Source organism: Myodes glareolus, chromosome 10 (genome assembly GCF_982192425.1).
Source record: "Myodes glareolus chromosome 10, mMyoGla1.1, whole genome shotgun sequence".
Taxonomy (NCBI): Eukaryota; Metazoa; Chordata; class Mammalia; order Rodentia; family Cricetidae; genus Myodes; species Myodes glareolus.
In genome coordinates, this window is record NC_142035.1 from 57,494,509 (window position 1) to 57,518,544 (window position 24,036).

The 24,036-nt window shown below is 43.7% G+C and overlaps 2 protein-coding genes across 7 annotated transcripts in view; one reads left to right on the top strand and one right to left on the bottom strand.

The window, feature by feature from the left end:
* The window catches only part of Tp53bp1 (tumor protein p53 binding protein 1), a 68,354-nt gene extending 56,596 nt beyond the window's left edge, over window positions 1–11,758 (top strand). For 3 of the 4 annotated variants that reach the window (XM_048459699.3, XM_048459701.3, XM_048459700.3), the window contains 10 exons: window positions 1,391–1,662; window positions 2,240–2,389; window positions 2,621–3,051; window positions 5,398–5,589; window positions 5,963–6,178; window positions 7,684–7,899; window positions 9,673–9,767; window positions 10,234–10,433; window positions 10,895–11,040; window positions 11,403–11,758. In XM_048459699.3, coding sequence (XP_048315656.3) covers window positions 1,391–1,662; window positions 2,240–2,389; window positions 2,621–3,051; window positions 5,398–5,589; window positions 5,963–6,178; window positions 7,684–7,899; window positions 9,673–9,767; window positions 10,234–10,433; window positions 10,895–11,040; window positions 11,403–11,590 — 2,106 coding nt within the window. In that variant the 3' untranslated portion in view covers window positions 11,591–11,758. The remainder of the gene's footprint in view (window positions 1–1,390; window positions 1,663–2,239; window positions 2,390–2,620; window positions 3,052–5,397; window positions 5,590–5,962; window positions 6,179–7,683; window positions 7,900–9,672; window positions 9,768–10,233; window positions 10,434–10,894; window positions 11,041–11,402) is intronic. The other variant, XM_048459702.3, reaches the window with a different exon arrangement.
* Window positions 11,759–12,369: 611 nt separating this feature from the next.
* Window positions 12,370–24,036, bottom strand: part of Tubgcp4 (tubulin gamma complex component 4) — a 38,550-nt gene continuing 26,883 nt past the window's right edge. The window contains exons 10-18 of one of the 3 annotated variants that reach the window (XM_087911264.1): window positions 23,627–23,677; window positions 23,195–23,300; window positions 21,844–21,951; window positions 20,975–21,113; window positions 18,008–18,185; window positions 15,841–15,975; window positions 14,421–14,537; window positions 13,751–13,890; window positions 12,370–13,246 (exon numbers count right to left, since the gene is read on the bottom strand). In XM_087911264.1, the coding sequence (XP_087767390.1) occupies window positions 13,234–13,246; window positions 13,751–13,890; window positions 14,421–14,537; window positions 15,841–15,975; window positions 18,008–18,185; window positions 20,975–21,113; window positions 21,844–21,951; window positions 23,195–23,300; window positions 23,627–23,677 (987 nt within the window). In that variant the 3' untranslated portion in view covers window positions 12,370–13,233. The other 2 variants (XM_087911263.1, XM_087911265.1) reach the window with 2 other exon arrangements.

Below are 24,036 nucleotides of genomic sequence, written 5' to 3' on the forward strand. Positions count from 1 at the left end.
AGGGATACCTGCCCTGCAGGACAAAGGACTGCTTCTGAATAGAGAGGAGAAAGACGAGGCCCATAGGCACATGGCGGTTTATAAAGGTAAAGAAAAAAAGGAGAAACACCATGTTAGGATGAGGTGTTTAATTTAGATTAGGCATGTTAATTAGGACAACCAAAGGAGGCTTTTGATAACTGGACCTTGGTCCTCAGCCTCAGGAGAAAGAAGTGGCCAAAAAGGAATCGACCTTGGTGGCTAGCTTTCACAATGTAATCTGTTTTTAACAAGGCAGAGGGGATGTGGGGGAAGGGCAAGGCTGCCAGAGACTGTTTACCATGCTCTGGCTACCAAGAGTAGTCAGTTGGGAAATTTGGGACTTTACCACTGAGCTGCATCCACAGCTCCAATAATGTTTTCTGTCTTAATACTAATTTTAGTCTGTTTTTGCAAATAATTTTCTGTTTCCTGGTCCCCCCCCCCCCTTTTTTTTTTTTGAAACAAGATCTATCTGTGTAGCCTTTGATGTCCTGGAACTCACTCTTTAGACCAGGTTAGCACTGAACTCAGAGATCCTCTTGTCTCTGTCTCTCAATTGTGGGGATTAAAGGTGTGTGCCAGCACAGCTTGGCTCCTTGGTCACTTATTAAAGGTATTATAAAGAACTGTTGTTAATGATGCCCCCAGAACAGTGCCTGACTACTCCTTTTCACCGTCCTCCTTAGCTCTCTTCTCTCTGACAGGGAAATGGCCTTGCTATAGTAGTCAGCACTTGTGAGCTTGCTCAGTGAAAAGACTGCTTACCTTCACAAGCCATATAAAATTTTCTTTCCTCTTAATTTTTTTTGCTACATATAATGGATGTTAAATGTTTAGTTCAGTAGCTTTGGACAAGTTTTTTTTTTAAATTTATTTATTTATTTATTATGTATACAATATTCTTTCTGTGTGAATGCCCGCAGGCCAGAAGAGGGCACCAGATCCCATTACAGATGGTTGTGAGCCACTATGTGGTTGCTGGGAATTGAACTCAGGACCTTTGGAAGAGTAGGCAATGCTCTTAACCTCTGAGCCATCTCTCCAGCCCTTGGACAAGTTTTTTTAAAAAATTTATTTACTTAATAAATTTTGAGACAGGGTCTCACTGTGTAGGCCTGGCTGGCCTGAAATTTGATCTATAGACCAGGTGGTCTCAAGTCTCACCGCCCACCTGCCTCTCCTTCCGAGTACTAGGATAAAAGGTGTGTGCCATACCTGGCTATGCTTTGAAAATTTTTATGTAGCCATGACTCAAAACAGACACCTGGCTGAAGTGAGGCTTCCTGCAGTCTCTAGGATCTCTCTGCCATCACTTAGCTTTGTGTTAGTGTGGCTTCTTCTAGCTTCCCCGTCTGTTTCTTCCCTGCAGGAGACGGAAGAACCAATTGTGGAGTGTCAGGAGTGTGAGACAGAAGTGTCCCCTTCCCAGACGGGAGGGTCCTCTGGGGACTTGGGGGACATCAGCTCCTTTTCCTCCAAGGCCTCCAGCTCACACCACACATCAAGCGGGACAAGTCTCTCAGCCATGCACAGCAGTGGCAGCTCAGGGCGAGGAGCTGGGCCGCTCAAAGGGAAGAACAGCGGGACAGAAGCTGCCGATTTTGCCTTACCCAGTTCCCGAGGAGGGCCAGGAAAACTGAGGTGCATACAGGGTCTGCAGAGAGACCCCTTTGACTATCACAGCAGAAGAAGTAATGGGATAAATCCATGCCTCTTCCTCCCTGTTTGGGGCTGCTGGGAGAGGAGCCGTATGAGCAAAGAAGCCCCTTAGGGGATGTTGGGAATGCTGAATACATGTTCCTGCCATTCCTATATTCTGCAACTTATCCCTATGTTGGTTGGGAATATAGGATGTTTGGAATGGGCCCCCACTGTGCTGTATCTCTTTGGTTTTGGTCTGCTCTATGGGTATCCAGAGCCTGCAGTAGAAGAGAAGCATTTCAGGCAGGGCAGAAATGGGTGTGGCATCTTAAATAGCAGCAGCAGGAAACTGTCAGGAGGGAACAGACTTTTATACAGGAAGGGATCCTTTTATCCCGTCCCCCTTGCTCCCTGGCTGAGGTTTGCTGATTGGTGTTGATGGGTGTGAGCCAGCTTCCTTTTGCCCTGGAGGAGTCGCACATGTCGCCTGGCATATACAGTTGGAAGGTCCTGGGGAGATGGTAAAGGATGCATTCCTTAGCAGCTGCTGTCAAACTAACCTGTGTTCATTCTCTAGTCCTAGAAAAGGGATCAGTCAGACAGGGGCACCAGTGTGTGAGGAAGATGGTGATGCAGGCCTTGGCATCAGACAGGGAGGGAAGGCTCCAGTCACGCCTCGTGGGCGTGGTCGAAGGGGCCGCCCACCTTCTCGGACCACTGGAACCAGGTACCTGGGTAGTGCTGAAAATAAGGGGGAGTAGAGAGAAGAGGAGAATAGAGAGTACGTGGGGTTCCAGAGGGAGAGGAAGGGCTCACACTGACTGAGTGAGGTCCCTGAGATTGGGCTCATGCCTGTGATAGGATTAATAAGAATGGGTTGAAGAGACCTGTAGGTAAAAAGTGGGTTTGGTAGACAGGTCCTTTCTTGGTCTCACTTACTTCTCTTATCTGTCTTTAGAGAAACAGTTGCGTCTGGTCCTTTGGGCATAGAAGACATTTCACCTAACATGTCACCAGATGACAAGTCCTTCACCCGAATTATGCCCCGTGTACCAGACTCTGCCAAACGAATGGATGCAGGTTCTGGTGCTTTTCGGCGGAGTGATTCTCCAGAGATTCCTTTTCAGGCTGCTACTGCTTCTTCTGATGGCTTGGATGCCTCATCTCCAGGAAACAGCTTTGTGGGGCTCCGTGTTGTGGCTAAGTGGTCATCCAATGGCTACTTTTACTCTGGGAAAATCACACGAGATGTTGGAGCTGGGAAGTACAAGCTGCTCTTTGATGATGGGTATGAATGTGATGTGTTGGGCAAAGACATTCTCCTGTGTGACCCCATACCCCTGGACACTGAAGTGACAGCCCTCTCAGAAGATGAGTATTTCAGTGCAGGTAATGAAGCAAGCAGAGTCCCTATTGATGTTGTGCCTATTGTCCGTCCTGTCAGCAATTACCCAGACATCCCCCCTCCCTGCCTTACTGTTTTCTGGATCTCTCAAGTCAGAGATTCCACCCTGTTACACTGGTTACCTTTGCCATTGACTTTTTTGTTCATAGCTTGGTTTTCAGTAAACATTTTGGAATAGTTATAGAATGAAAGAAAAATTTCCCAAGTACAGAATGGTATTAGGAAGGAGGAGGATTCCTGTGTCCTCCTCACCCAGTGTTCCCTTTCCAAAGTATTCAAAATTAGTCTGTTTGTCAGAACCAAGAAGTCAATCTTGATTCCTTACCGTTAACTAAACTCCAGACTTTATTTAGATTTTATCATCTTTTCTATAACGTCCCTTTTCTGTTTCAGGACCCAGTCGAGGATACCACATTACATTTAGTCATCATGTTTCGTTTGGTCTCCTGGTTTGTGGCAATTTCTGCCTTTTGTTTTTCCATGACCTTGACAGTTTTGAGGAATAAATTTTTATAAATCTATAAATCTATTTTATAGAGTGTCTCTCAAATCAGATCTTATGTTTTCTCATTAGACTGGAGTTGCGATTTTGTTTTTATTTTACTGTAAGGAATGTCATAGAGGTGAAATGCCCCTCCTGTCATCTGTGGGGCAGAGGGAGGTATGTGACGTCATATCCCATCACTAGTGACATGATAAGGTGGTGCTTCCCAGGTCTCGCCACGCCAACATTAGTGTTTTCTCCCTTCAGTATTCTGTTTCCTTTCACTTCCAGCATTTCAATTCACTGCCTGCATTGGTAAGAATTCGGCTGGAGACTGTGCCGCTCCACTAAGAAGGTTCAGCAGGAAGATGTAGCTCAGCATCCTGTGTGCCTGTTAGCAGAAGGTGGTCTATGTCACTGCCTTTCTTTTTTAGTAGCCAGTGTTGGTAATGGTTAGGGGTTTGTGTGTGCTTTTAATTCTGAGAATATAGTCCTTCCTTGGCTTATTTTAAGCATTCCTATTGTGTTGACTGTTATTTAGAAAGATCCTTTCTGGTTATTGTGTTGACCATGAGTTGGGACAGAATGAAAAACCATGCTTTTCTGTTCAAATCTCCAGGCCCCCTTGTTTCAGTGTTTGTAGAACCACTTTCCCTTTAACACTAGGTAACACCAAGTTGTGTGGCAGTTAGGAGTAGTGCACCGACTGGTAGCTCATAGTTATGTCCATATGTATAGTCTGCGTCTGGCTTTGAGTATAAAGCCATCGTAGAGGCTCACATGTGGCCCTTTCAAGGTAGTTTTGTCTCAGTAGTAAATGTACGTTAGGAATGGGGATTCAGCACCCCACTCACGAGGCTGTCTGTCTATCCCCAGTGTTGCACCGCACCGCTCCCAGCTGCAGGAGCTCTTCCTTAGTCTTTTTGGCCTTGGGCTTTTGCCAGTTTTAGGTGCTCTTCCTGATTTAGTTTGGTGATAGATTTAACCTAGGAGACGCGTATAGGAAGTGATTCTGTGGCACAGTAGAACTAGGACCTGCTCCTCCTCCCTGCTTTTCCCAGGTAGGAAGCTAGATTCCTTAGCCCTTAATGCAAGACAACTAATGGAGAGTAAAGTGCATCTTTCTGTTCATGAATGAAGAGTATCAAGAGTAATGCGCCATTTTTATGTTGTGTGAGAGATAATATGATGTTTATTAGTTGATAGAGAGGAAGGAGTGTTTTATTTGTTCTTCAATAGAATTGGAAATAGCTCTTGCCCAGTTATCACATAACACCTAGTCCCATGCTCAGGTTAGTTGAGTTCTAACTCCGTTTCCTTGTATGCCCTGCACCCTGCTCCTAACAGCCATGTACAGTTGTGAATCAGTGCAGGAGCAGGGAGGTCAGACAGGGGCGTGGTTTATTTTCCCTTTCTTTGCTCTCTGTCCTGGCTCTGTTGCACAGTAGACAAGCCTGTACATATGGTCCCTCAGAACTGTCATTTTTCACCTGTAATTTATGACTATAATTCATTCTTCAAAGAAACCACAATGGGAAGCTTTGCTACAAGATTGTTAAGAAACCATGCCGTTCACTTCAGGAGTTCCATTTGAGCCACCAACAGCCCTAAGTCCAGCATTGGGAAGCTTTAGTATGTAACTAAAGGCTGCTTTCTCTCAGAAAACCTTGTCTAATCCTGTGTAGTAGCTACCAGTGTTGTAAAACATTTGGGATGAACAACTAAGTCTCCGTAAAAGCCTGGTTTAGTCTACTGTTGTTGGCTCTCTGCATCCCCTACTTTTGTAGAGCCCTTTTAAGAGGGTGCTAGGCAGTCTACAATATGGTATCTTTTATGTCACCCCCAGGAGTGGTCAAAGGACACAGGAAGGAGTCTGGGGAGCTGTACTACAGCATTGAAAAAGAGGGCCAAAGGAAGTGGTATAAGCGAATGGCCGTCATCCTGTCCTTGGAGCAAGGAAACAGGCTAAGAGAGCAATATGGACTGGGCCCATATGAAGCCGTCACACCCCTCACGAAGGCAGCAGATATCAGCTTAGGTAAGACCTTCCTGAACAGCTGCCAGCGGGGCCACACTTGACTTAGAGAAGGGAGGACAGTTTCTAGAGTAGTCAGGAACGCTTGCCTGGCGTATCTTGTGGTTTATTGGATGATGATGGTTGTCGTTTTCTGGAACTATTGCTACACTTGTTTCCTTCCAAGTACCATATGAGAAGTCTCTAGAGCTTTTCTGGCCTTCCTAGTTCTACAGGGGAGCAGACACATCTTACTTACGGCAGTGATTGGAATATAAACCGTATTACTTTAAAAAGAGGCTTCCTGATTGTGGGAGGTGGCAAAGAGCACAGTGCTATCTATGTCAGATTTGAGTTGAGACCATAGGTTCTTATCAACCTTTGGCTTATTTATCAGATAATTTGGTGGAAGGAAAGCGGAAACGGCGCAGTAACATCAGCTCTCCAGCCACCCCCACTGCCTCCAGCAGCAGCAGCACAACGCCCACCCGTAAAACCACAGAGAGTCCCCGTGCTTCCACGGGAGCTCCGTCAGGCAAAAGGAAACTCATCACTTCTGAAGAGGAACGGTCCCCTGCTAAGCGAGGTCGCAAGTCTGCCACCGTGAAACCTGGTAAGATGGGAGCACAGTACATGGATGTTCTATGATGGTCAGACTGGCATCCACAAGCCTACAGGTGATACTGATAAAAGCTACATTCTTTACCTTCTGTTCAGAGCCCAGCAGTGTAGACAGGAGGACAAAACTTGATCACAAACATTCCTGTGTGGGCTCTTTGGGGGAATACAAGTATGGTAGTTTAAGCAGACTCAAAATGGGTGAAATTCCTCATCCTTAGATCTTCCACTATCTTGTGTTTAGGCTGACTCTCAAGTTTCCTATTGAAAGGTTGTACTTCAGTCTGAACCTCCACTCTCCTCTGCCCACCCTTTCTAAGTCACTCCCTTTCAGTATGAAGAAAATTCAGCCATTTGTTCATTGTCTGCCATGACCTAGACCTGGCTGTTGTGACTTCTATAGGCAGAGGTAAAGTCCTGCCATTGGTGGGTAGGGCTTTCTCAGGCTGGCACATTGATTTCCATGTTCCCTTGCCCTAGCACCAGATTTTTTACCCCTTTGAGTTGTGTTTTCTGCTTACCCACCCAATACCACTGCTGTGTATTTCAGGTATTTAAAGACAGTAAAAGCTAACCTTTATTAAATATTTACTGGGTGAGGCATGGGGCCCAAGTGTTTCATTCACATTCCCATATAATCCCTTAGAATTCATTTTCCATATATTTGGGAATTTTAAGAAAAGTTAGGTAACTTTCTCAATGTGACAGAATAAGCCAGATCTCAAACCTAGGCAGGTTTGACCCTAAAGTCCATTGTCATAGACATAGCATCCCTGTCTCTGAGACTGTTTTTGATGCTGGTTTTATTTCAGGGAGGCATGCATGACCCGCTGTCATCTTAGCCTCCTAGTGAACCTGACTCGGCTTCTTCAGTAGGTATCTGTTTCCTTCTGGAGGACTTCCTGGGGCACGTCTTAGCACGGGTGTTCTAGAATGGTGGCTTACTTCCCTTCCTAGGTGTTGGCGAAGGGTGTTTGATGTGGATTCACCTCCATGTAAAGACACTTTATCACTCAGTACTTGCTGCACTGTTCTGGTGAGAGTCCAAGATGGAATGGGACAGTTCTTGGCAGTAATGAAAAGTTTGTTTTGTTTGTCCTTTAAAGGTTGCTTCAAAACATCATATATTCTGGGGAAATCAGAGACATGGGCAGTGAAAGTGGGTTGAAGGCTTCCAAATACTGTACTTTTTCTTGTGTTTTCAGGTGGCCTTAGAAGTATTTGATGTTACAGAAATATTACCAGTTGATTTCCATACATGAAAACAGCCAACTGCCTACTGTAATGGTCATTTTAGGTTTAAATGTTGTTTTGTCTTCATTGTAAATTTGGTCCTGGGTTGTTGGCCACTTAGAATGATTGGCTTTATTAATGGTCTTTTGGTCATAGCATAGACAAGCTCATTAGGACATGGCTTATCAAGTCATCCTCAGTGCTGGGCCTTTGTCCAGGCAGTGGTCTGTGTGTATCATTTCAGTAACTGTACTTTGTCCTTCCTAGGTACAGTGGGGGCAGGAGAATTTGTGAGCCCCTGTGAGAGTGGAGACAACACAGCTGAACCTTCTGTCCTGGAAGAGCCAAGAGGGCCCCTGCCCCTCAACAAGACCTTGTTTCTGGGCTATGCCTTTCTCCTCACCATGGCCACAACTAGTGACAAGCTGACCAGCCGCTCTAAACTACTAGATGGGCCTACAGGAAGCAGCGAAGAAGAGGAGGGTAAGTTCCCAGGGGCTCTGATCCATGCACTGTCTTTCCATTTCCTTTGTGAGGCAGTGTTCTTTTTGTTAAGGCAGGGGAGTGGGCCAGTGTTTACCTTGATTCTGGTCAACTTTAACTTGTGCCCTACTTCTGGTCTGTAGACTTTCACAAAATTCTCAGTGAGTGGTTCTCAAGATAAGTCTTGGTAAGCATCTGGGAGACAGATTTTTTTGTTTTGTTAATTTATGTACTACATAGATAGAGGTACACACAGATATATACTTATATAGATTTATACATGGGTATATTTGTATATGTACACGTGTGGAAATCACAGGGCAACTTGGAAGAATCAGTTCTTTCCTCCTACCTTAATGGGTCCCAGGGAGTCAAACTCAAGTGTGCAGGCTTGGGTGGTACCTTTGCCTGCTGAGTCTCGTCCTGGCCTAGGGAGTCTCGTTCTTCATATATAAAATGAATGATAAAAATCTATCAAGGTTAAATTGCTTTTTTTCCAACAATAATGGCAGATGGGATTAGAACACAGTGCTGGCTTTACCTTCCAAGAACCATACATATAACCATGTTTCTGATGACTTGCCACCTTTTCCATGTATGTTCTAGCACCTACTTAAGAAAACCCATGTGGAGGATGAATTTTATTTTGAATAGAAGGGATTGTGGTTGTCCCTAGTGCCCTAGGATAGTTTGGAAAAAATTAGCTTCTAGGCCCTTTCAATTCTTGGACTTCTCATTAACCTTAAAATAAATTATGTCATTTATGTGGCATCTCTCACTCTGTCTATGTGGAGTCTGTAGTCCAGTGGGGTAACATGTATCTCAGAGGTCTGACAAATGTGTGGTGTAGGAGACAATGTGTAGATCAAATATAGCGAGTGATGGAAATCTCCAGATGTCTGTCCAAGCTAAGAACTAGATGGAAGTTGTTTATAAGTTAGAGTTAGGCCGGTGACGGTGGTGGTGCATGCCTTTAATCCCAGTAATCAGGGAGGCAGAGGCAGGCGGATTTCTGAGTTCGAAGCTAGCCTGGTTTATAGAGGAGCGAGTTCCAGGACAGCCAAGCTACACAGAGAAACCCTGCCTCGAAAAAAGAAAAAATAAACAAACAAACAAACAAAAAGGTAAAGAGTTTCGACTAATGTCGAGTCTTGCAAGAAAGGAATCAAAATGAAGAAATATGATTGTTATAAAATGGTACAATTGAAGATGTGTTATGACTCTAATTATTCCTAACTACTCACCAGGTCTAGCCTCAGAAACATACGCACAGAGCATGGGAAGAGACCAGGGAGCTACATTTAAGATTTCTATGGTTTGGAAGCCACATATGAAAAATATGAGTAGAGATGTTTTGGTGATGGGCAGTTGGGCCATGAGAGCAGATGCAGTATGTGTCACACAGAATTCAGATAGGTACCGTGGAGGAAAAAGTATGCACTCAGTGACCTAGCCCGATCTCAGTGTTAGGAGTCCCTGCAGCCGCCTGGCATTATGTTAAAGATGGTTATAACAACCTAGCCCTTGAAACCAGACTTCACACAGCAGTTCCACATAAGCGTGTGTTGCTTGGTGCTGTATAGCTCAGAAAGTTGACTGATTAATGGGAGATGTGGAAGTTGTTCAGTCCCTCAAATTAATGTGTCTAAGCCCTTACAGATAACTGCAGAATAGAAAAGGAAGCAGCAGTTACAAGTAGGCATTAAAGTAGTACCTAGGAAACCAATCATTATTAAAAATAATAATTTGGTTATTTTTTATATGTATATATAGAATTTTTAGAAATTCCTCCTTTCAACAAGCAGTATACAGAATGCCAGCTTCGAGCAGGAGCTGGGTATATCCTCGAAGACTTCAATGAAGCCCAGGTGAGGCTTTTTTTTTTCTTGCTATCCACTTTCTGAATTGAGAAAAGACCAAGAGGGGTTTGAATTTCAGAGTGCTGTGCCATTCTGCCACCTCAGCCCAGCATTTTCATTGTATAGGAAGAGAAGCTAGAACCTGGGGTTAGGTGGTAGTGGTGTTGAGAGAACAACAGAGCTATTGGTTTTGCCGATTCTCTAGCTTGGAAGGTTGGGTGGGTACCTGGTATGGTTGACCTTGAGATTTAGGTCTTCCAAAAGCCATAGGTGTGATAGGGTAAATGTTTCAGAAAGCAGTTTGGGCTTCTCAGTGAACAACACAGCCTTAGGTATGAACACAGATTAGATGGTATTTTTGATACCAACTAGAATTCTTCTTATTGGCTCTCGAGAGGGTATATCAGGTGCAGCTAATCAGGAAAGGTTTCCCTAGACACCACCAGACCCATCAGCTGGGCTCCTTTTCTTCCAGTGTAACACAGCCTACCAGTGTCTCCTAATTGCGGACCAGCATTGTCGAACCCGGAAGTACTTCCTGTGCCTTGCCAGTGGAATTCCTTGTGTGTCTCATGTCTGGGTCCATGATAGTTGCCATGCCAACCAGCTCCAAAACTACCGTAATTATCTGCTGCCTGCTGGGTATAGCCTTGAGGAGCAGAGAATTCTGGATTGGTGAGTGTTTGGGATCCCTTCTTGAGCTGAGACGATAGGAAGACTAGCTTGTAAGGATCCAGTAGTCTAGTCGGGAAAACAGTGTTACTGGAAACTGGAGTGCCTGTAGACATTTGAAATGATTTTGGTAGTCAAGTACTTTATTGCTAGCGTCTCATTCTACATTGGCTGGGAACCTTCTGAAGATGTGGGAAGATTAGGACCAGTATCCCCTACTAGTGGAAGCACTGAGATTAGGATTAAGTTTCAATCATTAAACTTAAACGGGAGGGAACTCAGGAGCATAAGTCTAGGATCCCAGAGTGCATACCTCATCAGAAGAGAGGCAGGACTTATTCCACTACATGACCTAGTTAGGAAAGCATTCAGATGTGCAGGAGTGCCTTTGCAGATGATCTAATCGTTAGTTATACTAAGGTTCTTTCCAGTTCCCAAACACTGCATCTTCAACTCCTTCATAGGCAACCCCGTGAAAACCCTTTCCAGAATCTGAAGGTACTCTTGGTGTCAGATCAACAACAGAATTTCCTGGAGCTCTGGTCTGAGATCCTCATGACTGGAGGGGCAGCCTCCGTGAAGCAGCACCATTCAAGTGCCCATAACAAAGGTACCTGGAAAGTGTGTGTTCACTGTCATTCCAGGGATGTCCATAGACTCACATTGTTAGCCTGTGTGGTCCAAGTCTCAGTCCTTGTTTTTAAGAGAAGTCCCATCTTCAAAAAAGATGTGTTAGTGTAAGAGAAGGACAAAGCTGTTCCTGCTTGTATAGTCTCCAGTGGCATTTCTGTTTATTAGGTCTACAAGGTTAGCAAGTGGTGATGACAACTTTTATTTTAAGCTATGAATATGCAGTATGTGTAAGAGGGCTTTGGTTGGCAGAGTAGGAATACTGGCTAGAAGGCACCTGTTCTTTTAATAAGAGCTAAACTGAGTGTTCTTTCCTCATTCACTTCCCCCTACTTGTTGCAGACATTGCTTTAGGGGTGTTTGATGTGGTGGTGACAGACCCCTCGTGCCCAGCCTCGGTGCTCAAGTGTGCTGAAGCCTTGCAGCTGCCTGTGGTGTCACAAGAGTGGGTGATCCAGTGCCTCATTGTCGGGGAGAGAATTGGATTCAAACAGCATCCAAAATATAAACATGATTATGTTTCTCACTAAAGATACTTGGTCTTACTGGTTTTATCCCTGCTATTGTGGAGATTGTGTTTTAATCAGGTTTTAAGTGTGTCTTGTGTGTAATTGTATTCTTTGCATGAATCTTGTACATAGTTTTATTTGCTGAACTTTTATGATAAAATAAATGTTGACTCTCTTTGGTTGTAGTAACTTGAGATTTCTTCATCTGTTTCTTTGAGCTTAATCTCAGAACATGGTACTATAGGATCTTCTCTTAGTACCAGCAGGCTTAATCATCACTTTAGCAGTACAGCAGACAAAGGAAGATAAACATGAAGGAATGAAATTTATCCTTTGGCACCACTGTCAGTCCCAAGGGTATCCCAGGCTATCTAAAATGTTATGCTTAGAGCACACAAGGGCCTAGATAAACAGTAGTGCCAAAGTTGAATGGGGTTGAGGACAGCTCTGGGTATCAAGACCTGAGCTTATTAACAGCTGATCTGTGGTACTCAGAGCTGACAGGGAAGATGACCAATTGGTATGAATGGACAGTGACTATGAACTTGATGGGACAATTTTCTGTAAAGTAAGCGTTAACTGTCAAAACTGCTGGAAGCCATTCCTTCCTGGCACTCAACGTTGTCCCCATTAACAAACAACCTGTCACTCTCTAAATCAAGGCTACTTATTAGTCTTTATGTTCTCTATAAAGAGCCAAACAGTAAATACTTTAGGCTTTACATTCATTTCATCTGTCACAATTTCTTGTCTTTTGCTGTGAGATGAAATCAATCATAGACATTAAGTAAATGCGTATGTGTGATTGTTTGAATAATACTTTATTTATAAAAACAAGCAGTAGGCCATTGTCTGCCATGCTTTGCTTTTAGAGGTAACAATGGAAGGGATCCTCTGTAGCTGACAAGTACAGACTTTCACAGTGGGTGGTAAAAAATGTGTAGCCGAAGAGAACATTCAGGGACTACAGACAGGCCCGAAGACTGTACTCTTTGTTTATGCTGATAGGAACATTAGTGACTTCACTATTCGAGCATAGGGAAAAGTTTGCAATTTTCACTGTCTAACATCTGAACAATTTGACTGCTGTCATCTTTAGCTAGAACTACCCCTTTTACCAGTCTGAAAGAATTAGAGAACCCACTGGTCAGGTTTTGAATATCCTTAAAGGAGGGGGGCTCTTATATCTTAAGGACAATCTGTATAGTTATAAATTATATGGTACAGAGGAGGGAAAGTTCACAGCCTGTCTTAAGTCTTTTCTAATTTGGTGGTAACATCTCGATGCTGACCTTTTCATAAGAATGATTCCTTTTTTACATGTGAACCAATCCTAAACAATTTTATTGGTTCTCATTGTTCTCTGTGGTATCTTGAAGAGTCCATAGGGACATCGTAAATGCCCAATACACCGCTGTTGCACAAATGAACCCACCCAACAGATGTCTTAGTGTAAAGGAATAAAGCCTTTGAGTGGTTGAGAGATAGCTGGCTCCAGTTCCCCTACAGGACTGGTAGGGAGGACTTAGACCTCTGGACTGCTTCTAGAAGAAAAGGTAGCATCCTTTTACCAGTCTGCAGGCATCTTGTGATGCCTGGGGAGGCTTACTACAAACATCAGAGCGTGGTAGGACCGATGGTTACTTCATTTTAAGAACCAGTTTTCACATCCCAAAACTATAAAAAGGAAAAAAAGTTTCATTAAATGCTATGCTTTCCCAAGAAGCATGGTCATCTGAGATACAGCTGATGTTACCTTGATACTCCAAAAGATGTTTGGCTTCTGCTAAAACTAGAAAGAATGACACCGCTGAGGATCCAGCTACCACTGGACCTCATTATTAGATCTAAAGAAGTTTAGAAGAGGCAGTGGCCAGTGAAGCATGGTGCTACAGCTGCACTGCTAGAACGTGTCAGAGCAGATTGTGCAAGCCACACTGCCGCTTAGAACATACATAGTCTAACCTAGAACCACCCTCAGCTGTAGTAGTTCACCATGCTGATGATTTTTACATAATCTCCAGATAAATTATGAAATAACTCCCCTCCCCTCACTTCCTGTATCTCTGAGCCTTGCTTATAAAATGAGAGTGTTTGTAGATGAAGGCTAAAGTTTTGGACTTTTACAACTCATGAAATTCCTTCCCCAAATCTAATGAGTTCTCCAAGGATTATTCTTACCTGCCCAGAGTTCCACCAGCCTGGGTATAATACTTGTTATAATCTAGCCGGAGCAGTAGCTGAGCCAAATCTGAATTGATCTGGTGATTCCGAACACTGGAAAGAATCTTGAAGAGGAGTGAAGACTGGCGACTAAAGCCCTGTTGAGAGACCCAAGCTGTCACTACCCATGCAGAGTGCTAGGCGCCTGGGGTCCCCTCAGGACCACATTCCCATTTCTATCGGCTCCTAAAACGACTCTGACTTCTTAATACCATGTCCGTGAAATGCATGGCTTCCATGAAAGTGCTTTCTCATTAGTAAGAATTTAAAGCTCATTTCAGATTAATATATTCTATCACAAAGCGGGATTGCACTGAGCTTGCTTTGTTACAAGGAGATAAATATATTCTCAGATTATAATTACAAGTGAGATGGGAGGCTGGTTCAGGGAAGGAAGTGGGATGTGAGAAAATGAGCACAAAGCCAATGCATACTTGGTGGGCTGAACTATTTCTGAACACTGTGAGGCAGTACATTAATCATCTTCAAAATCCACTGATAGCAACGCTTTTATCTTTTTATCTTGTCATTTCTTTGTTCTGGGATACACGTTATTGGCTCAGAGCAAAGGCTGTTTGCTCAGCGGGGTGGGGGTAGGAGCATGTATCCAGTGGCCAGGCAGACTCACCTTCACAAGAATGCTCAGCTGGGCAGCCCCCCGTTCATCCAGTGGACCCAGGTTCTGACTGACCAGTGAACAAAAACTGTGACAGAGATCTAGGATTTCATTCAGGCAGTGAAACACCTACCCAAAAATATAGTTGGTGTTAGGAAATGAAGGAAGAAACTTCTGAAAATGCAAGGTTTGGGAATAGTCTAACAGCTGACCTCCCCTGTCTGAACTCCACACAGACACTTCCCACCCTCAAGGCTGTCTAACCCTCCCAAACAACATGCAGATGAATATCCCTTCCTGGGACAGCTGCATTCTTTGTCCCCCTGCACAAAGCCTCCACTCTACTTGCCATTCGCTCACCATCCTTTATCAGACACACTGCGTGTGCTCTTGCCTTTGAGCTATGAGCACTGTTCCTGGGATTTCTTTTCTCTTTAGTACCAGTCAAGCCCCATTCTGTGAAATGCTCCTTCCCCACTGTAGCCTTTAGTGAACTCCGCCTTTCTCTGTTGTAGTATCTGTGTTGTTTACTGGCAATTGTCCAGGTCACGTGTGCTGTTGCTGACTTTTGTATGTACATCTTGTTTTTCCAACTAGATTGTGAGCTCCTTAAGGGCAGAGCCATGACTTATACCTCTTTGTATCCCCAGTGCCTTGCATACAGTAAGCACTCAATAAAGACTTCATTATGATGACCTGTTCTGACGTTCTGCTTTTTTCCTCAGGGATACACCCCTGCCATGTAGGAACAGTGCCTGTCATTGCTGTGTTTTTTAGCTCACAGAACCCTCTGAGATACTGACTACTTTAGTCATTTTCCCCTTATTTGGCAAGTAACAGCCCCAAATACCAGAGCAAAAAGAAGCCTATACCATTTATGGTTGGCGCCCTGAGCAGTACAACTTGTTCACCGCAAACATTCAAGTATAAACACTATATGGGGATTATTTCAGTTTCTCACTTTTCATTTTAGGATTAAAGCTGTATGCTTAAAAATTACTTATGCCTGGATCCCAATCTACATGTTTGACTTAGATGTCCTTTGGTCTTAGATCGTCAAGGTCACAGATAACTCCGGTATGTATTCAGAGTTGAGGAGAGCTTCCACAAAAGTGCTAAATGTGTGTACTTGCGGATGGGGGACACACTCAGAATGACAAGACACTATGTACCTATGAAGAAAACTTTCAAATTATTGGTTGATCCTGGTGCTGTAGAGTCAGGAAGATTTCTGTAACTCATTTCTTCTGGGGGTTAAATACCTAGTTCTTTATCTACACCTGTTCACCACACCCTATGGTACAACATTTCCGTTCCCTTTTAATGCTTCCTCTTTATTTTGTAAAAATGGAATTGAACAAGGACTTAATAAATTTCATAGTTTGTCAATTCCAAGAGTCTGAAGGAATATATTAGAAGTACTCTTACTTACTGGTTTCAGCAAAATAAAGGATTGTGCCAACAGATTGCTTAGGAAGTGATCATGTGCCAATCGGATGCTCTCAAAGTCCCGCGTAGAATTGATCTGATGAAGAAGCTGTGAGAACTGAGATTCCAGCACATCTACCTAGCAGACAGATGATTTGTTTTAGCACCTGGCACATCCTGAGTGCTCTATTTTATGGTTCTTCTCACCTTTTAGTATGAGTGTGTGTGTGTGTGTGTGTGTGTGTGTGTGTGTGTGTGTGAGAGAGAGAGAGAGAGAGAGAGAGAGAGAGAGAATTGTCTATGCTGCAGGGCACATGTGAAGGGCAAAGGACAATTTTCCAGGGTCTGTTCCAGTCTCCTTCTACCATGTAGGTCCCAGGTAATCAGGCTTGTTGGCTCTAGCCTTCACCACTCAATCATCTCACCAGCCCTCGTCTTCCTTCTAGCCACTTTAGGCTGACCAAAGACATACTTCAATTGTTGAGCCTTGTAAAGTGTGTGTGTTGCTGGGGCCTTGTGTATGCAAGGGAAACTCTAGCACTGAGCCTCATACCCTGTCATCTGTTTGTTTTGACACAGGGTCTTGCTACGGCCCAGACTTTATGATTCTCCTTCCTGACACTTCCCAGTGTGGATGTTATAGTTGTATGTCAACGGGTCTGATTGATTGTATAATTTCTGTTTTTGAGACAGGGTCTTATGTTGAAGGACCCCAACTCGCTTTAACCACAGTCATACCGTTCTTGCAAAGGATGAACAGATAACAAGCCTAGTCAGGACCTCCGGAATGCTGAGCAAATAACAAGCTTAATTCAGTGCCTCCGGAATGCTGAGCAAAGATACCTGAGGTTAGGGCAAGGACAGCCTTATCTGGCTGCAAGACAGGGATTTATGAACTGGTCATAGAAACAAAGAGAGGATTGCGAGGCCTGAGTCACGTATAAAGCGGGGTTCTCACGAGTCAGGGGCTGTGCAATCAGACATCTGGTCGCCAGCCAGGAAAGGAGGGGGCAGGTTAGGAGGAACAGTAAACCGCAGAGTAGTCCCCTCATTGTTATTTAGGTTAAAAATTTACCACCCTGCATCTTGCTTCTGTAAACCTCGCTTTTTGCTCTCCTATAAGAACCCCTCACCCCCAACCTGCAGGCGCGCAAGTCCTCCGAAAGACTTGTCGCCCCCAGGTACCTGTGTATCCAATAAACCTCTTGCAGTTTGCATCCGGCTGCGTGTTTTCGACTGATCTTTGGGCATGGGGGTCTCTCCTGAGGGAAGACGCCCACGGGAGTCTTTCAATGTAGGCCAGGCTAGCCTCAAACTCACTCTATAGCTAAGGATGACCTTGAACTTCTGATCCTCTTGCTTCTACCTCTCAAGTGTTGGGGATTATAGACTGGTGCCATCATACTCTTCCTGTATGCTATGTAAGTATTCTACCAATTGAGCTATAGTTCCAGTCATGGTTGTGCAGTTATATATATAAAAAAATTACATGTTTTGCTCGCATATGTGTATGTATATCACATGTATACCTGGTGCCCACAGAGGTCAGAAGAGGGTGTCAGATCCTCTGGGACTAGCTATTGGATTAGAGCTACTGATGTTGTCAGCTACCATGTGGGTGTTAAGAACCAAACCTGGGTCCTCTGCACATGTGGTTAGCATCCTTAACTGCTAAGCCGTCTTTCCAGCTCCATGGTGTGTAATTTTTAATAGCTTCAAATGTCTTTGCAGACCACTCTCCCCTACTCTGGCCTAATCCACTCACGTCTCATCCCTTCCACTGACTGAAATGGTTAGCAACAATAGGCTTGTTGAACATGTAGTCAAGGGGCAGCACAAAATTCTAAAATGAGATTCTTTTGGAAGGGAAGGGGCGTGGTAACTGTGTATGTTTTTTGGGTGTGAACTCTGCAAATAATGTCATGTTACAATATCAAAAGACTGGACATGCTTGAGAGTTCCAAAATGTCTGGCAAACAAGTATCCTGAAGCCTAAATCCCTTTATCTGTGGATATCCACTTCCCTTTAAAATGCCAAGAAACATACCTAGTGATGTAACTCCTAAATTTTCTCCAACTGCAGCATTTTACCAGACACAGAATTGCCCCATCTCAGTGTTTTCTAGGTTCCCTTCCCTTCCCACCTCTTCCATAAACCGCTCAGAACATACCTGGAGATAGTACTGAAGATTATCTACTAAGAAGGCCATGTGATTTCTTAGGCGCCACTTGACTGCATCTGTCTGGTTAGATTTGAGGTGCTTGCGCTGCATCTGAAGGGCCCAGCAGTGCTGTAGTTCAGCCTGGACACGGCGCACACTCAGTAAGTACTTGAAAACAACATTGTACCTATGACAGAAGCATCACTGAGATATGAACCTTAATCTAATATCCCTTCACACAAAGACAGGCAGGCTAGAAGAGTGGTGAGAAGATGAAATGAATTTCAGCTATACAACACAATAACCAAGCCTCAGTAAGAGAGCCAGTGTCCTCTTTTGATCCTGCAGTCATTGACATCACACATACCCATGTACACACATATTAAAACAACATTAAAATATTTTATTAAATATTAAAAACCAATACCTTAAAGTTTAAATATTAAAATATTTTTATTTTATATTAAAAACATTAAATTGTATAGCAATATTAAATGTTAACACCCCCTGCATCAAACTAGAACTGTGGGCATCTGTGAGCAGTTAAGTCTTTGAGTCTCTGGATAAGGCCTGTACACCTTGTCTAGCTGGGCTGTGAGCTCTGAACCTGTTGCAGAATCCTCCAACAGACTCACCATTTCCTGCTTATACCCAGACTGACCAGTTTCTTACTATTGTAAAACAGTAGGCATGTTGTGGAGAACAAGCTAGACAGACGGGGGAAGGCTGAAAAGAGATGTCTTCCTCGTTCTTGTAGCCAGCCATAGAGAATGGGGTTCCTCATCCTTTCTCAGGGTGCAGTGTGCTTTTTTCATCTCCTTTCTGGGGATATCCCATTGCTCATCCCAAGGAACAAGTTTGCAATCAAAGCATCACATCATGGTCCAGCCCCCTCATTCCATCTCCCTAGCTCGATTGTCTCCTCATGGAGGTAAGAGGATTGTTCATTTTTAGTTAAATTGACATAAAACTAAGGTCATCTGTGAAGAGGGAGCCTCAACTGAGAAAATGTTGTAGAATAATCTTTTTGTACATGGTGAAGATCTGTCACTCCAATTGGTTTAATAAAAAGCTGCAAAGTCAATAGCTAGGCAAAATTTTCAGGACAGAGAAGACACTGGAAAGAAGGGTAGTGTTGTGAGGAGTCAACAGCCAGACATGGAGGAAGCATGGACAGGGTAAAGATAATAAAGCCATGAGGCAGAAAGTAAATTTAGAAATGGGTTAATTTAAGTTTTAAGAGCTAGTTAGAAACAAATCTAAGCTATTAGTCGAGCTTTTATAATTAATAAGTCTCTGTGTCATGATTTGGAAGCTGACAGGAGGGACAGAAAAATTCACCTACAAGAAAATGTCTCCTTTAGAGTGATGTGTAGGTAAGTCTGTGGGAGGGACATTTTCTTGATTAATGACTGACATGGTAGGACCCAGCCCACAGTGGGTGGTACCATCCCTGTGAGGTCCTGAGTTGCATAAAAAAGCAAGCTGAATGAACCATGAGCAGCAAGATAGTAAGCAGTACTCCTCTATTACCTCTGCTTCAATTCTTGCCTCCAGGGTCCTGCTCTTTCCTTCCTGATCTGTAAGCTACAAGCTGACATAGAAGTCTTTGCTCTTATGTCACAGCAACAGAACCCTAACTAACATAAGGGTCACGAGGAAATTAACATTATCAACAACAAATCATAAAAATCCGGGGGGAAACTTGTAAGGATTGTTGGAATAGGCAAGTGCCAGAACTCAGTGTGTTACCTGAGACTTCATATTTGAGAGACGACAAACTAGCATACAAATAATAAGCCTACAATTATTTATTATTTGTCAATTGAAAAGAGAAGTCTGGGTCAGGCATGTTGGTATATACCTTTAATCTCAGTGCTTGGGAAGCAGAGGTAAGCAGATCTTAGTGAGTTTGAGGCCAGCCTGGTCTACATAGTGAGTTCCAGCACAGCTGGTGCTACATACACCCTGTCTCAATCAAAGAAGATGGCTCAGTGGTTAAGAGCACTGGCTGCTCTCGCAGAGACCTGGATTCAGTTCCTAGCCCCCATATTGAGTGCCTCACAAATCATCATCTCCAGTTTTGGCCAACATGGAAAAAAGCATGCACGTGGGCATATGCCATGGCAATCATGTGAATGCCAAACTGGACATCCCCCTCCACCTTGTCTTAGACAGGGTATTTTTACTATTTGCCTCTTTGTAGGCTAACCTGGCTGGCTTGTGTGCTTACTGATATTCCCGTCTTCACCTCCTGTTTCACAGTAGAAATGCTGGGATTACAGGCATGGACACTCACGCTTCACATGCATTCTGGGGATCAAGCTCAGGCCCTCACCTTTCCTCACTGCTCTTTCTCCACCCTAGCCTGGTGACTCTAAGTGGATGTGCCTTCCCATTCACTCAAGTCCTTACTGCTGTTCCATGGCTGTCAGCTCACTTATTAATGTGACACAAGCTGGAGTCACCTAGAACAGGGACCTTCAGTTAAGGACTGCTTTAATCAGACTGGCCTGTGGGCAAATCTGTGGGGCGTGTTCTTGATTGATGATTGATGTGGAAGGGCCCAGTGCACTGTGATACCACACCTGAACAGGTGGGTCTGGGATGTATAACAAAGTAAATTAAACAAACTGAAAAGCAAGCCAGTAAGAGGCACTCCTCTGTGGTTTCTGCCTCTGTTCCTCCATGAATTCCTTAGGCTGACATCCCTCAATGAAGAACTGTTATCTAGACATATATACCAAATAAGTCCTTTCCTCCCAAGTTGCTTTTTATCTTGTCTTTTTCATAACAACAAAAAACTAGAACCTGTCTAGCTCCTGAATTCAGGCAAGTTTGCAACCTCTGGCTTACTAGTGTAGAAACCAGCTGGACGACTGGCTCACTTCTACCAATCTTACTCCTGTTCACTTACTTCTTCCCTTGGATATAAAGTGGGGAATACTTACTTGGGAAAAACTCAGAAATACTTACTTTTCCAAGACGGCTGGGGTGAAGAGAATATGTAGTGGCCACTGTACTTTATAGGAGAGACCTAGAGCTGCCCAGCCGGAAGCAGGGGCTTCCCGTGGGGATGTTTCCCGAGAAGGCCCTTCTCTTGGCTGGGTGGCATCTGCTACAGTTAATAAGATCATGAAAAATACTTTGGTTAATTAGAACCAGAGAGACCAAGATGAACTGCACACATAAAATGAGGCCTCAGTGGTGTTAAATAGCAGCACATAGAGGCAACAAAGCCTGAGGGGAGGAAACTGCTGTGAGGGCTTTTCTGAGGTGTGTTTTAGACAAAAATATAGGTGCAATCTCAAAAACCTATTGTAAGTGATATTTCATTTGTATTTTAATAAATAAAGCTTGCCTGAAGATCAGAGAGTAAAAGAGCCATGCTGGTCAGCCATACAGACCAGGCAGTGGTGGCAAACACCTTTAATCCCAGTAGCCACACTAGTTTTGCCACAGAGGCCTGGTGCTAGTGGTGCATGCCTTTAACTCCAGCACTAGAGACGAATGTAAGACTGGAGGAGACAGGTCTCAGCTCATTCTCATTCTGAGATTCCTGGAGGCAGGATCACCATTTTGGTCTCAGGTAGAGGTAAGAGCCAGCGGCTGGTTGCTCTGTTTTTCTGATCTTCAGGTTGAACCCCAATATCTGTCTCTGGGTTTTTATTATTCATGCTACAACCTATGGACAGAGGACCTGAACCTTTCTGGAATTACGTTTGTTCTTGTACAAAATTAGAGAACTAGACTAGGTGATCCCTAAGGTCCAGAACTAGTTTCTGTGGAGGGAGGATGATGAAAACGAGAAGATGCAGAAAGGAGGCAATCGGAGAATAACAAACCTTTATGGTCCTTTCCATGATACTCAATCGTCAAGTGTAACAGAGGGAGAAGGTTGTCGTCATCTAGCAGCACCTTGTGTGCTGACTGTTGAAAGGCCACGTTTACATCTGCAACAAAGACACAGAAAGCAACAGTAGGGCTCGGGCTAGGGCCAGGACATCTGTGGCTTCTGTCTGACCAGCATTAATGTCTCCTTGTTCTTGTAACAATCCTGAGAATCACCCCTGCTTAGTACAGTCCCTGCAGTGTCAGCGGAGTTGGCAACATTCAAATCAAATCAAATGGATCTTGACAGCTGACATTTTATAGACTTGACCTGATCCAGGCCAACCCAGAGGCTCTCTTCAGACTCTAAAAGAATGTAGCTCTTTTGAGATCAGTTTTAGTAACATATAAATTTGGCAAGAGCAGCCGTTGGGGGTTGAATGACCCTTTCATGGGAGTTCCAAATCTGATTCCTGCATATCAGATACTGACATTATGATTCGTAACAGTAGCAAAATTAGTTATGAAGTAACAATGAAAATAATTTTATGGTTGGATGTCACCACAACATGAACAACTGTATTAACGAGTCACAAGGTTAAGAAGGTCGAGAACCAATGGGCTAGAGCCTGTTCTACTGGCCAAGAAGACCAATAATTTCTATCCTTTTTATTTACTTAAATGAGTCTGAACTGGCTTTTCTGATATCTGTAACAAAAGTTACAGTAGATATCTGTTGTCTCATTAAACTATAAAATACTAGTCTCTATTTTTCCTCCCATATCCTTTTTCTTGGCTTGGATTCTTCCTACATTCTCTTCTTGTGTCTGGAAGGAGGCAGCCATTAACTGGCCAAGGGCTTTGCTGAACTAAGGCCTCACTTCTTCATTGTTACAATGATCGCCTTGTGACCTGGGGAGGGCCAATTAAAATAAAGCACTTTACTAGACTTTAATTTGCTGCTACAGATCAGGCTGCGCTGTTACAGATGGCGGTGGGGGTGTTCAACAAAGGTAAGGAGCAAAGTCTTAACAGTACTGAAGACCATTCTTTTACTTGTTCTGAGACCCAGTTACAATGCAAACACAGGGAGCTTTAGCTATAACTAGACTTTCCTAGGTTAGGCTTCCATTACTTATAAGATAAAATAGGTTGAGGTGGCTAGAGCATGGTAGTTAAGAGCACTGGCTGCTTTTGCAGAGGACCCAGGTTCTCTTCCACATGCCCACATGCAGCTCACAAATGCTTGTGACTCAAGTTCCCGCTCTTCTGGCCTGTGCAGGCAAACATACAGAGCACAACATCAGCCAAGAAACACCCTGCAACTTGAGCCAGCTGTTATTCTCAGGGCCACGGGACAATTACCATGCTCTGTCACTGCAGTGGGTGGTGTTTTTAACATGTGTTGAGCTGTGTCAATGAAGGCCTGGAACAGTTCTCCTCGTCCCAGAAGGTAAAAGTCTTTAATGATCTGAGGAAAGAATTTCAATGTACAAGTGAGTAAATCAGAGCCCAGAGGCCCTTACTACCCGAGAGAATCAGACAGATGCTCTCAATCTGAAGGACACAGGCTTGGCATTTAGAAAGATGCATACAGGGCAGCCTTGCGGGAGGACTCTGTGTTTGATGGCATTCATAGCACAACAGAGGGAAATGAAAGTGACTCTTTATGGAGTCCAGAAGCTGCAGCATCACATACAACTTCCTCACCTGAGTAAACAAGTGAGTCTACATGGAAGTCTAGGCAAGAGTGCTTTCCACAATCACCTCAAGAGTCAAAAGAATGTAAGTTATTACCTTCAGCTGACCCAGTAAGTCTGACTCCTCGACCATTAGCTTCCAGAGGTGCTGTGATGAAATTAGAACAACAAAAACAAACAAAAACGCTTAAGTTCATTATAGTGAACCCAAGTTCAGCTAACCCTAAGAATGAACAGATAGTTAAACATAGAGAAACAAAACAAAAAACCTATGTAAGATAAAACTGTGCTGAAATTAATGGTTACAGCTGCATATACAACTGTGCAACTAAAAACCACTGGATTGAATCATTTTAAAATATCTACAATATTGTTTGTGTGAATTTTGTATCAACTTTTTTTGTTTGTTTGTTTTGTTTTGAGAAAGGGTTTCTCTGTGTAAAGTCCTGGCTATACTGAAACTTGCTCTGTAGACCAGGCTGGCCTTGAACTCAGAGACCCACCTGC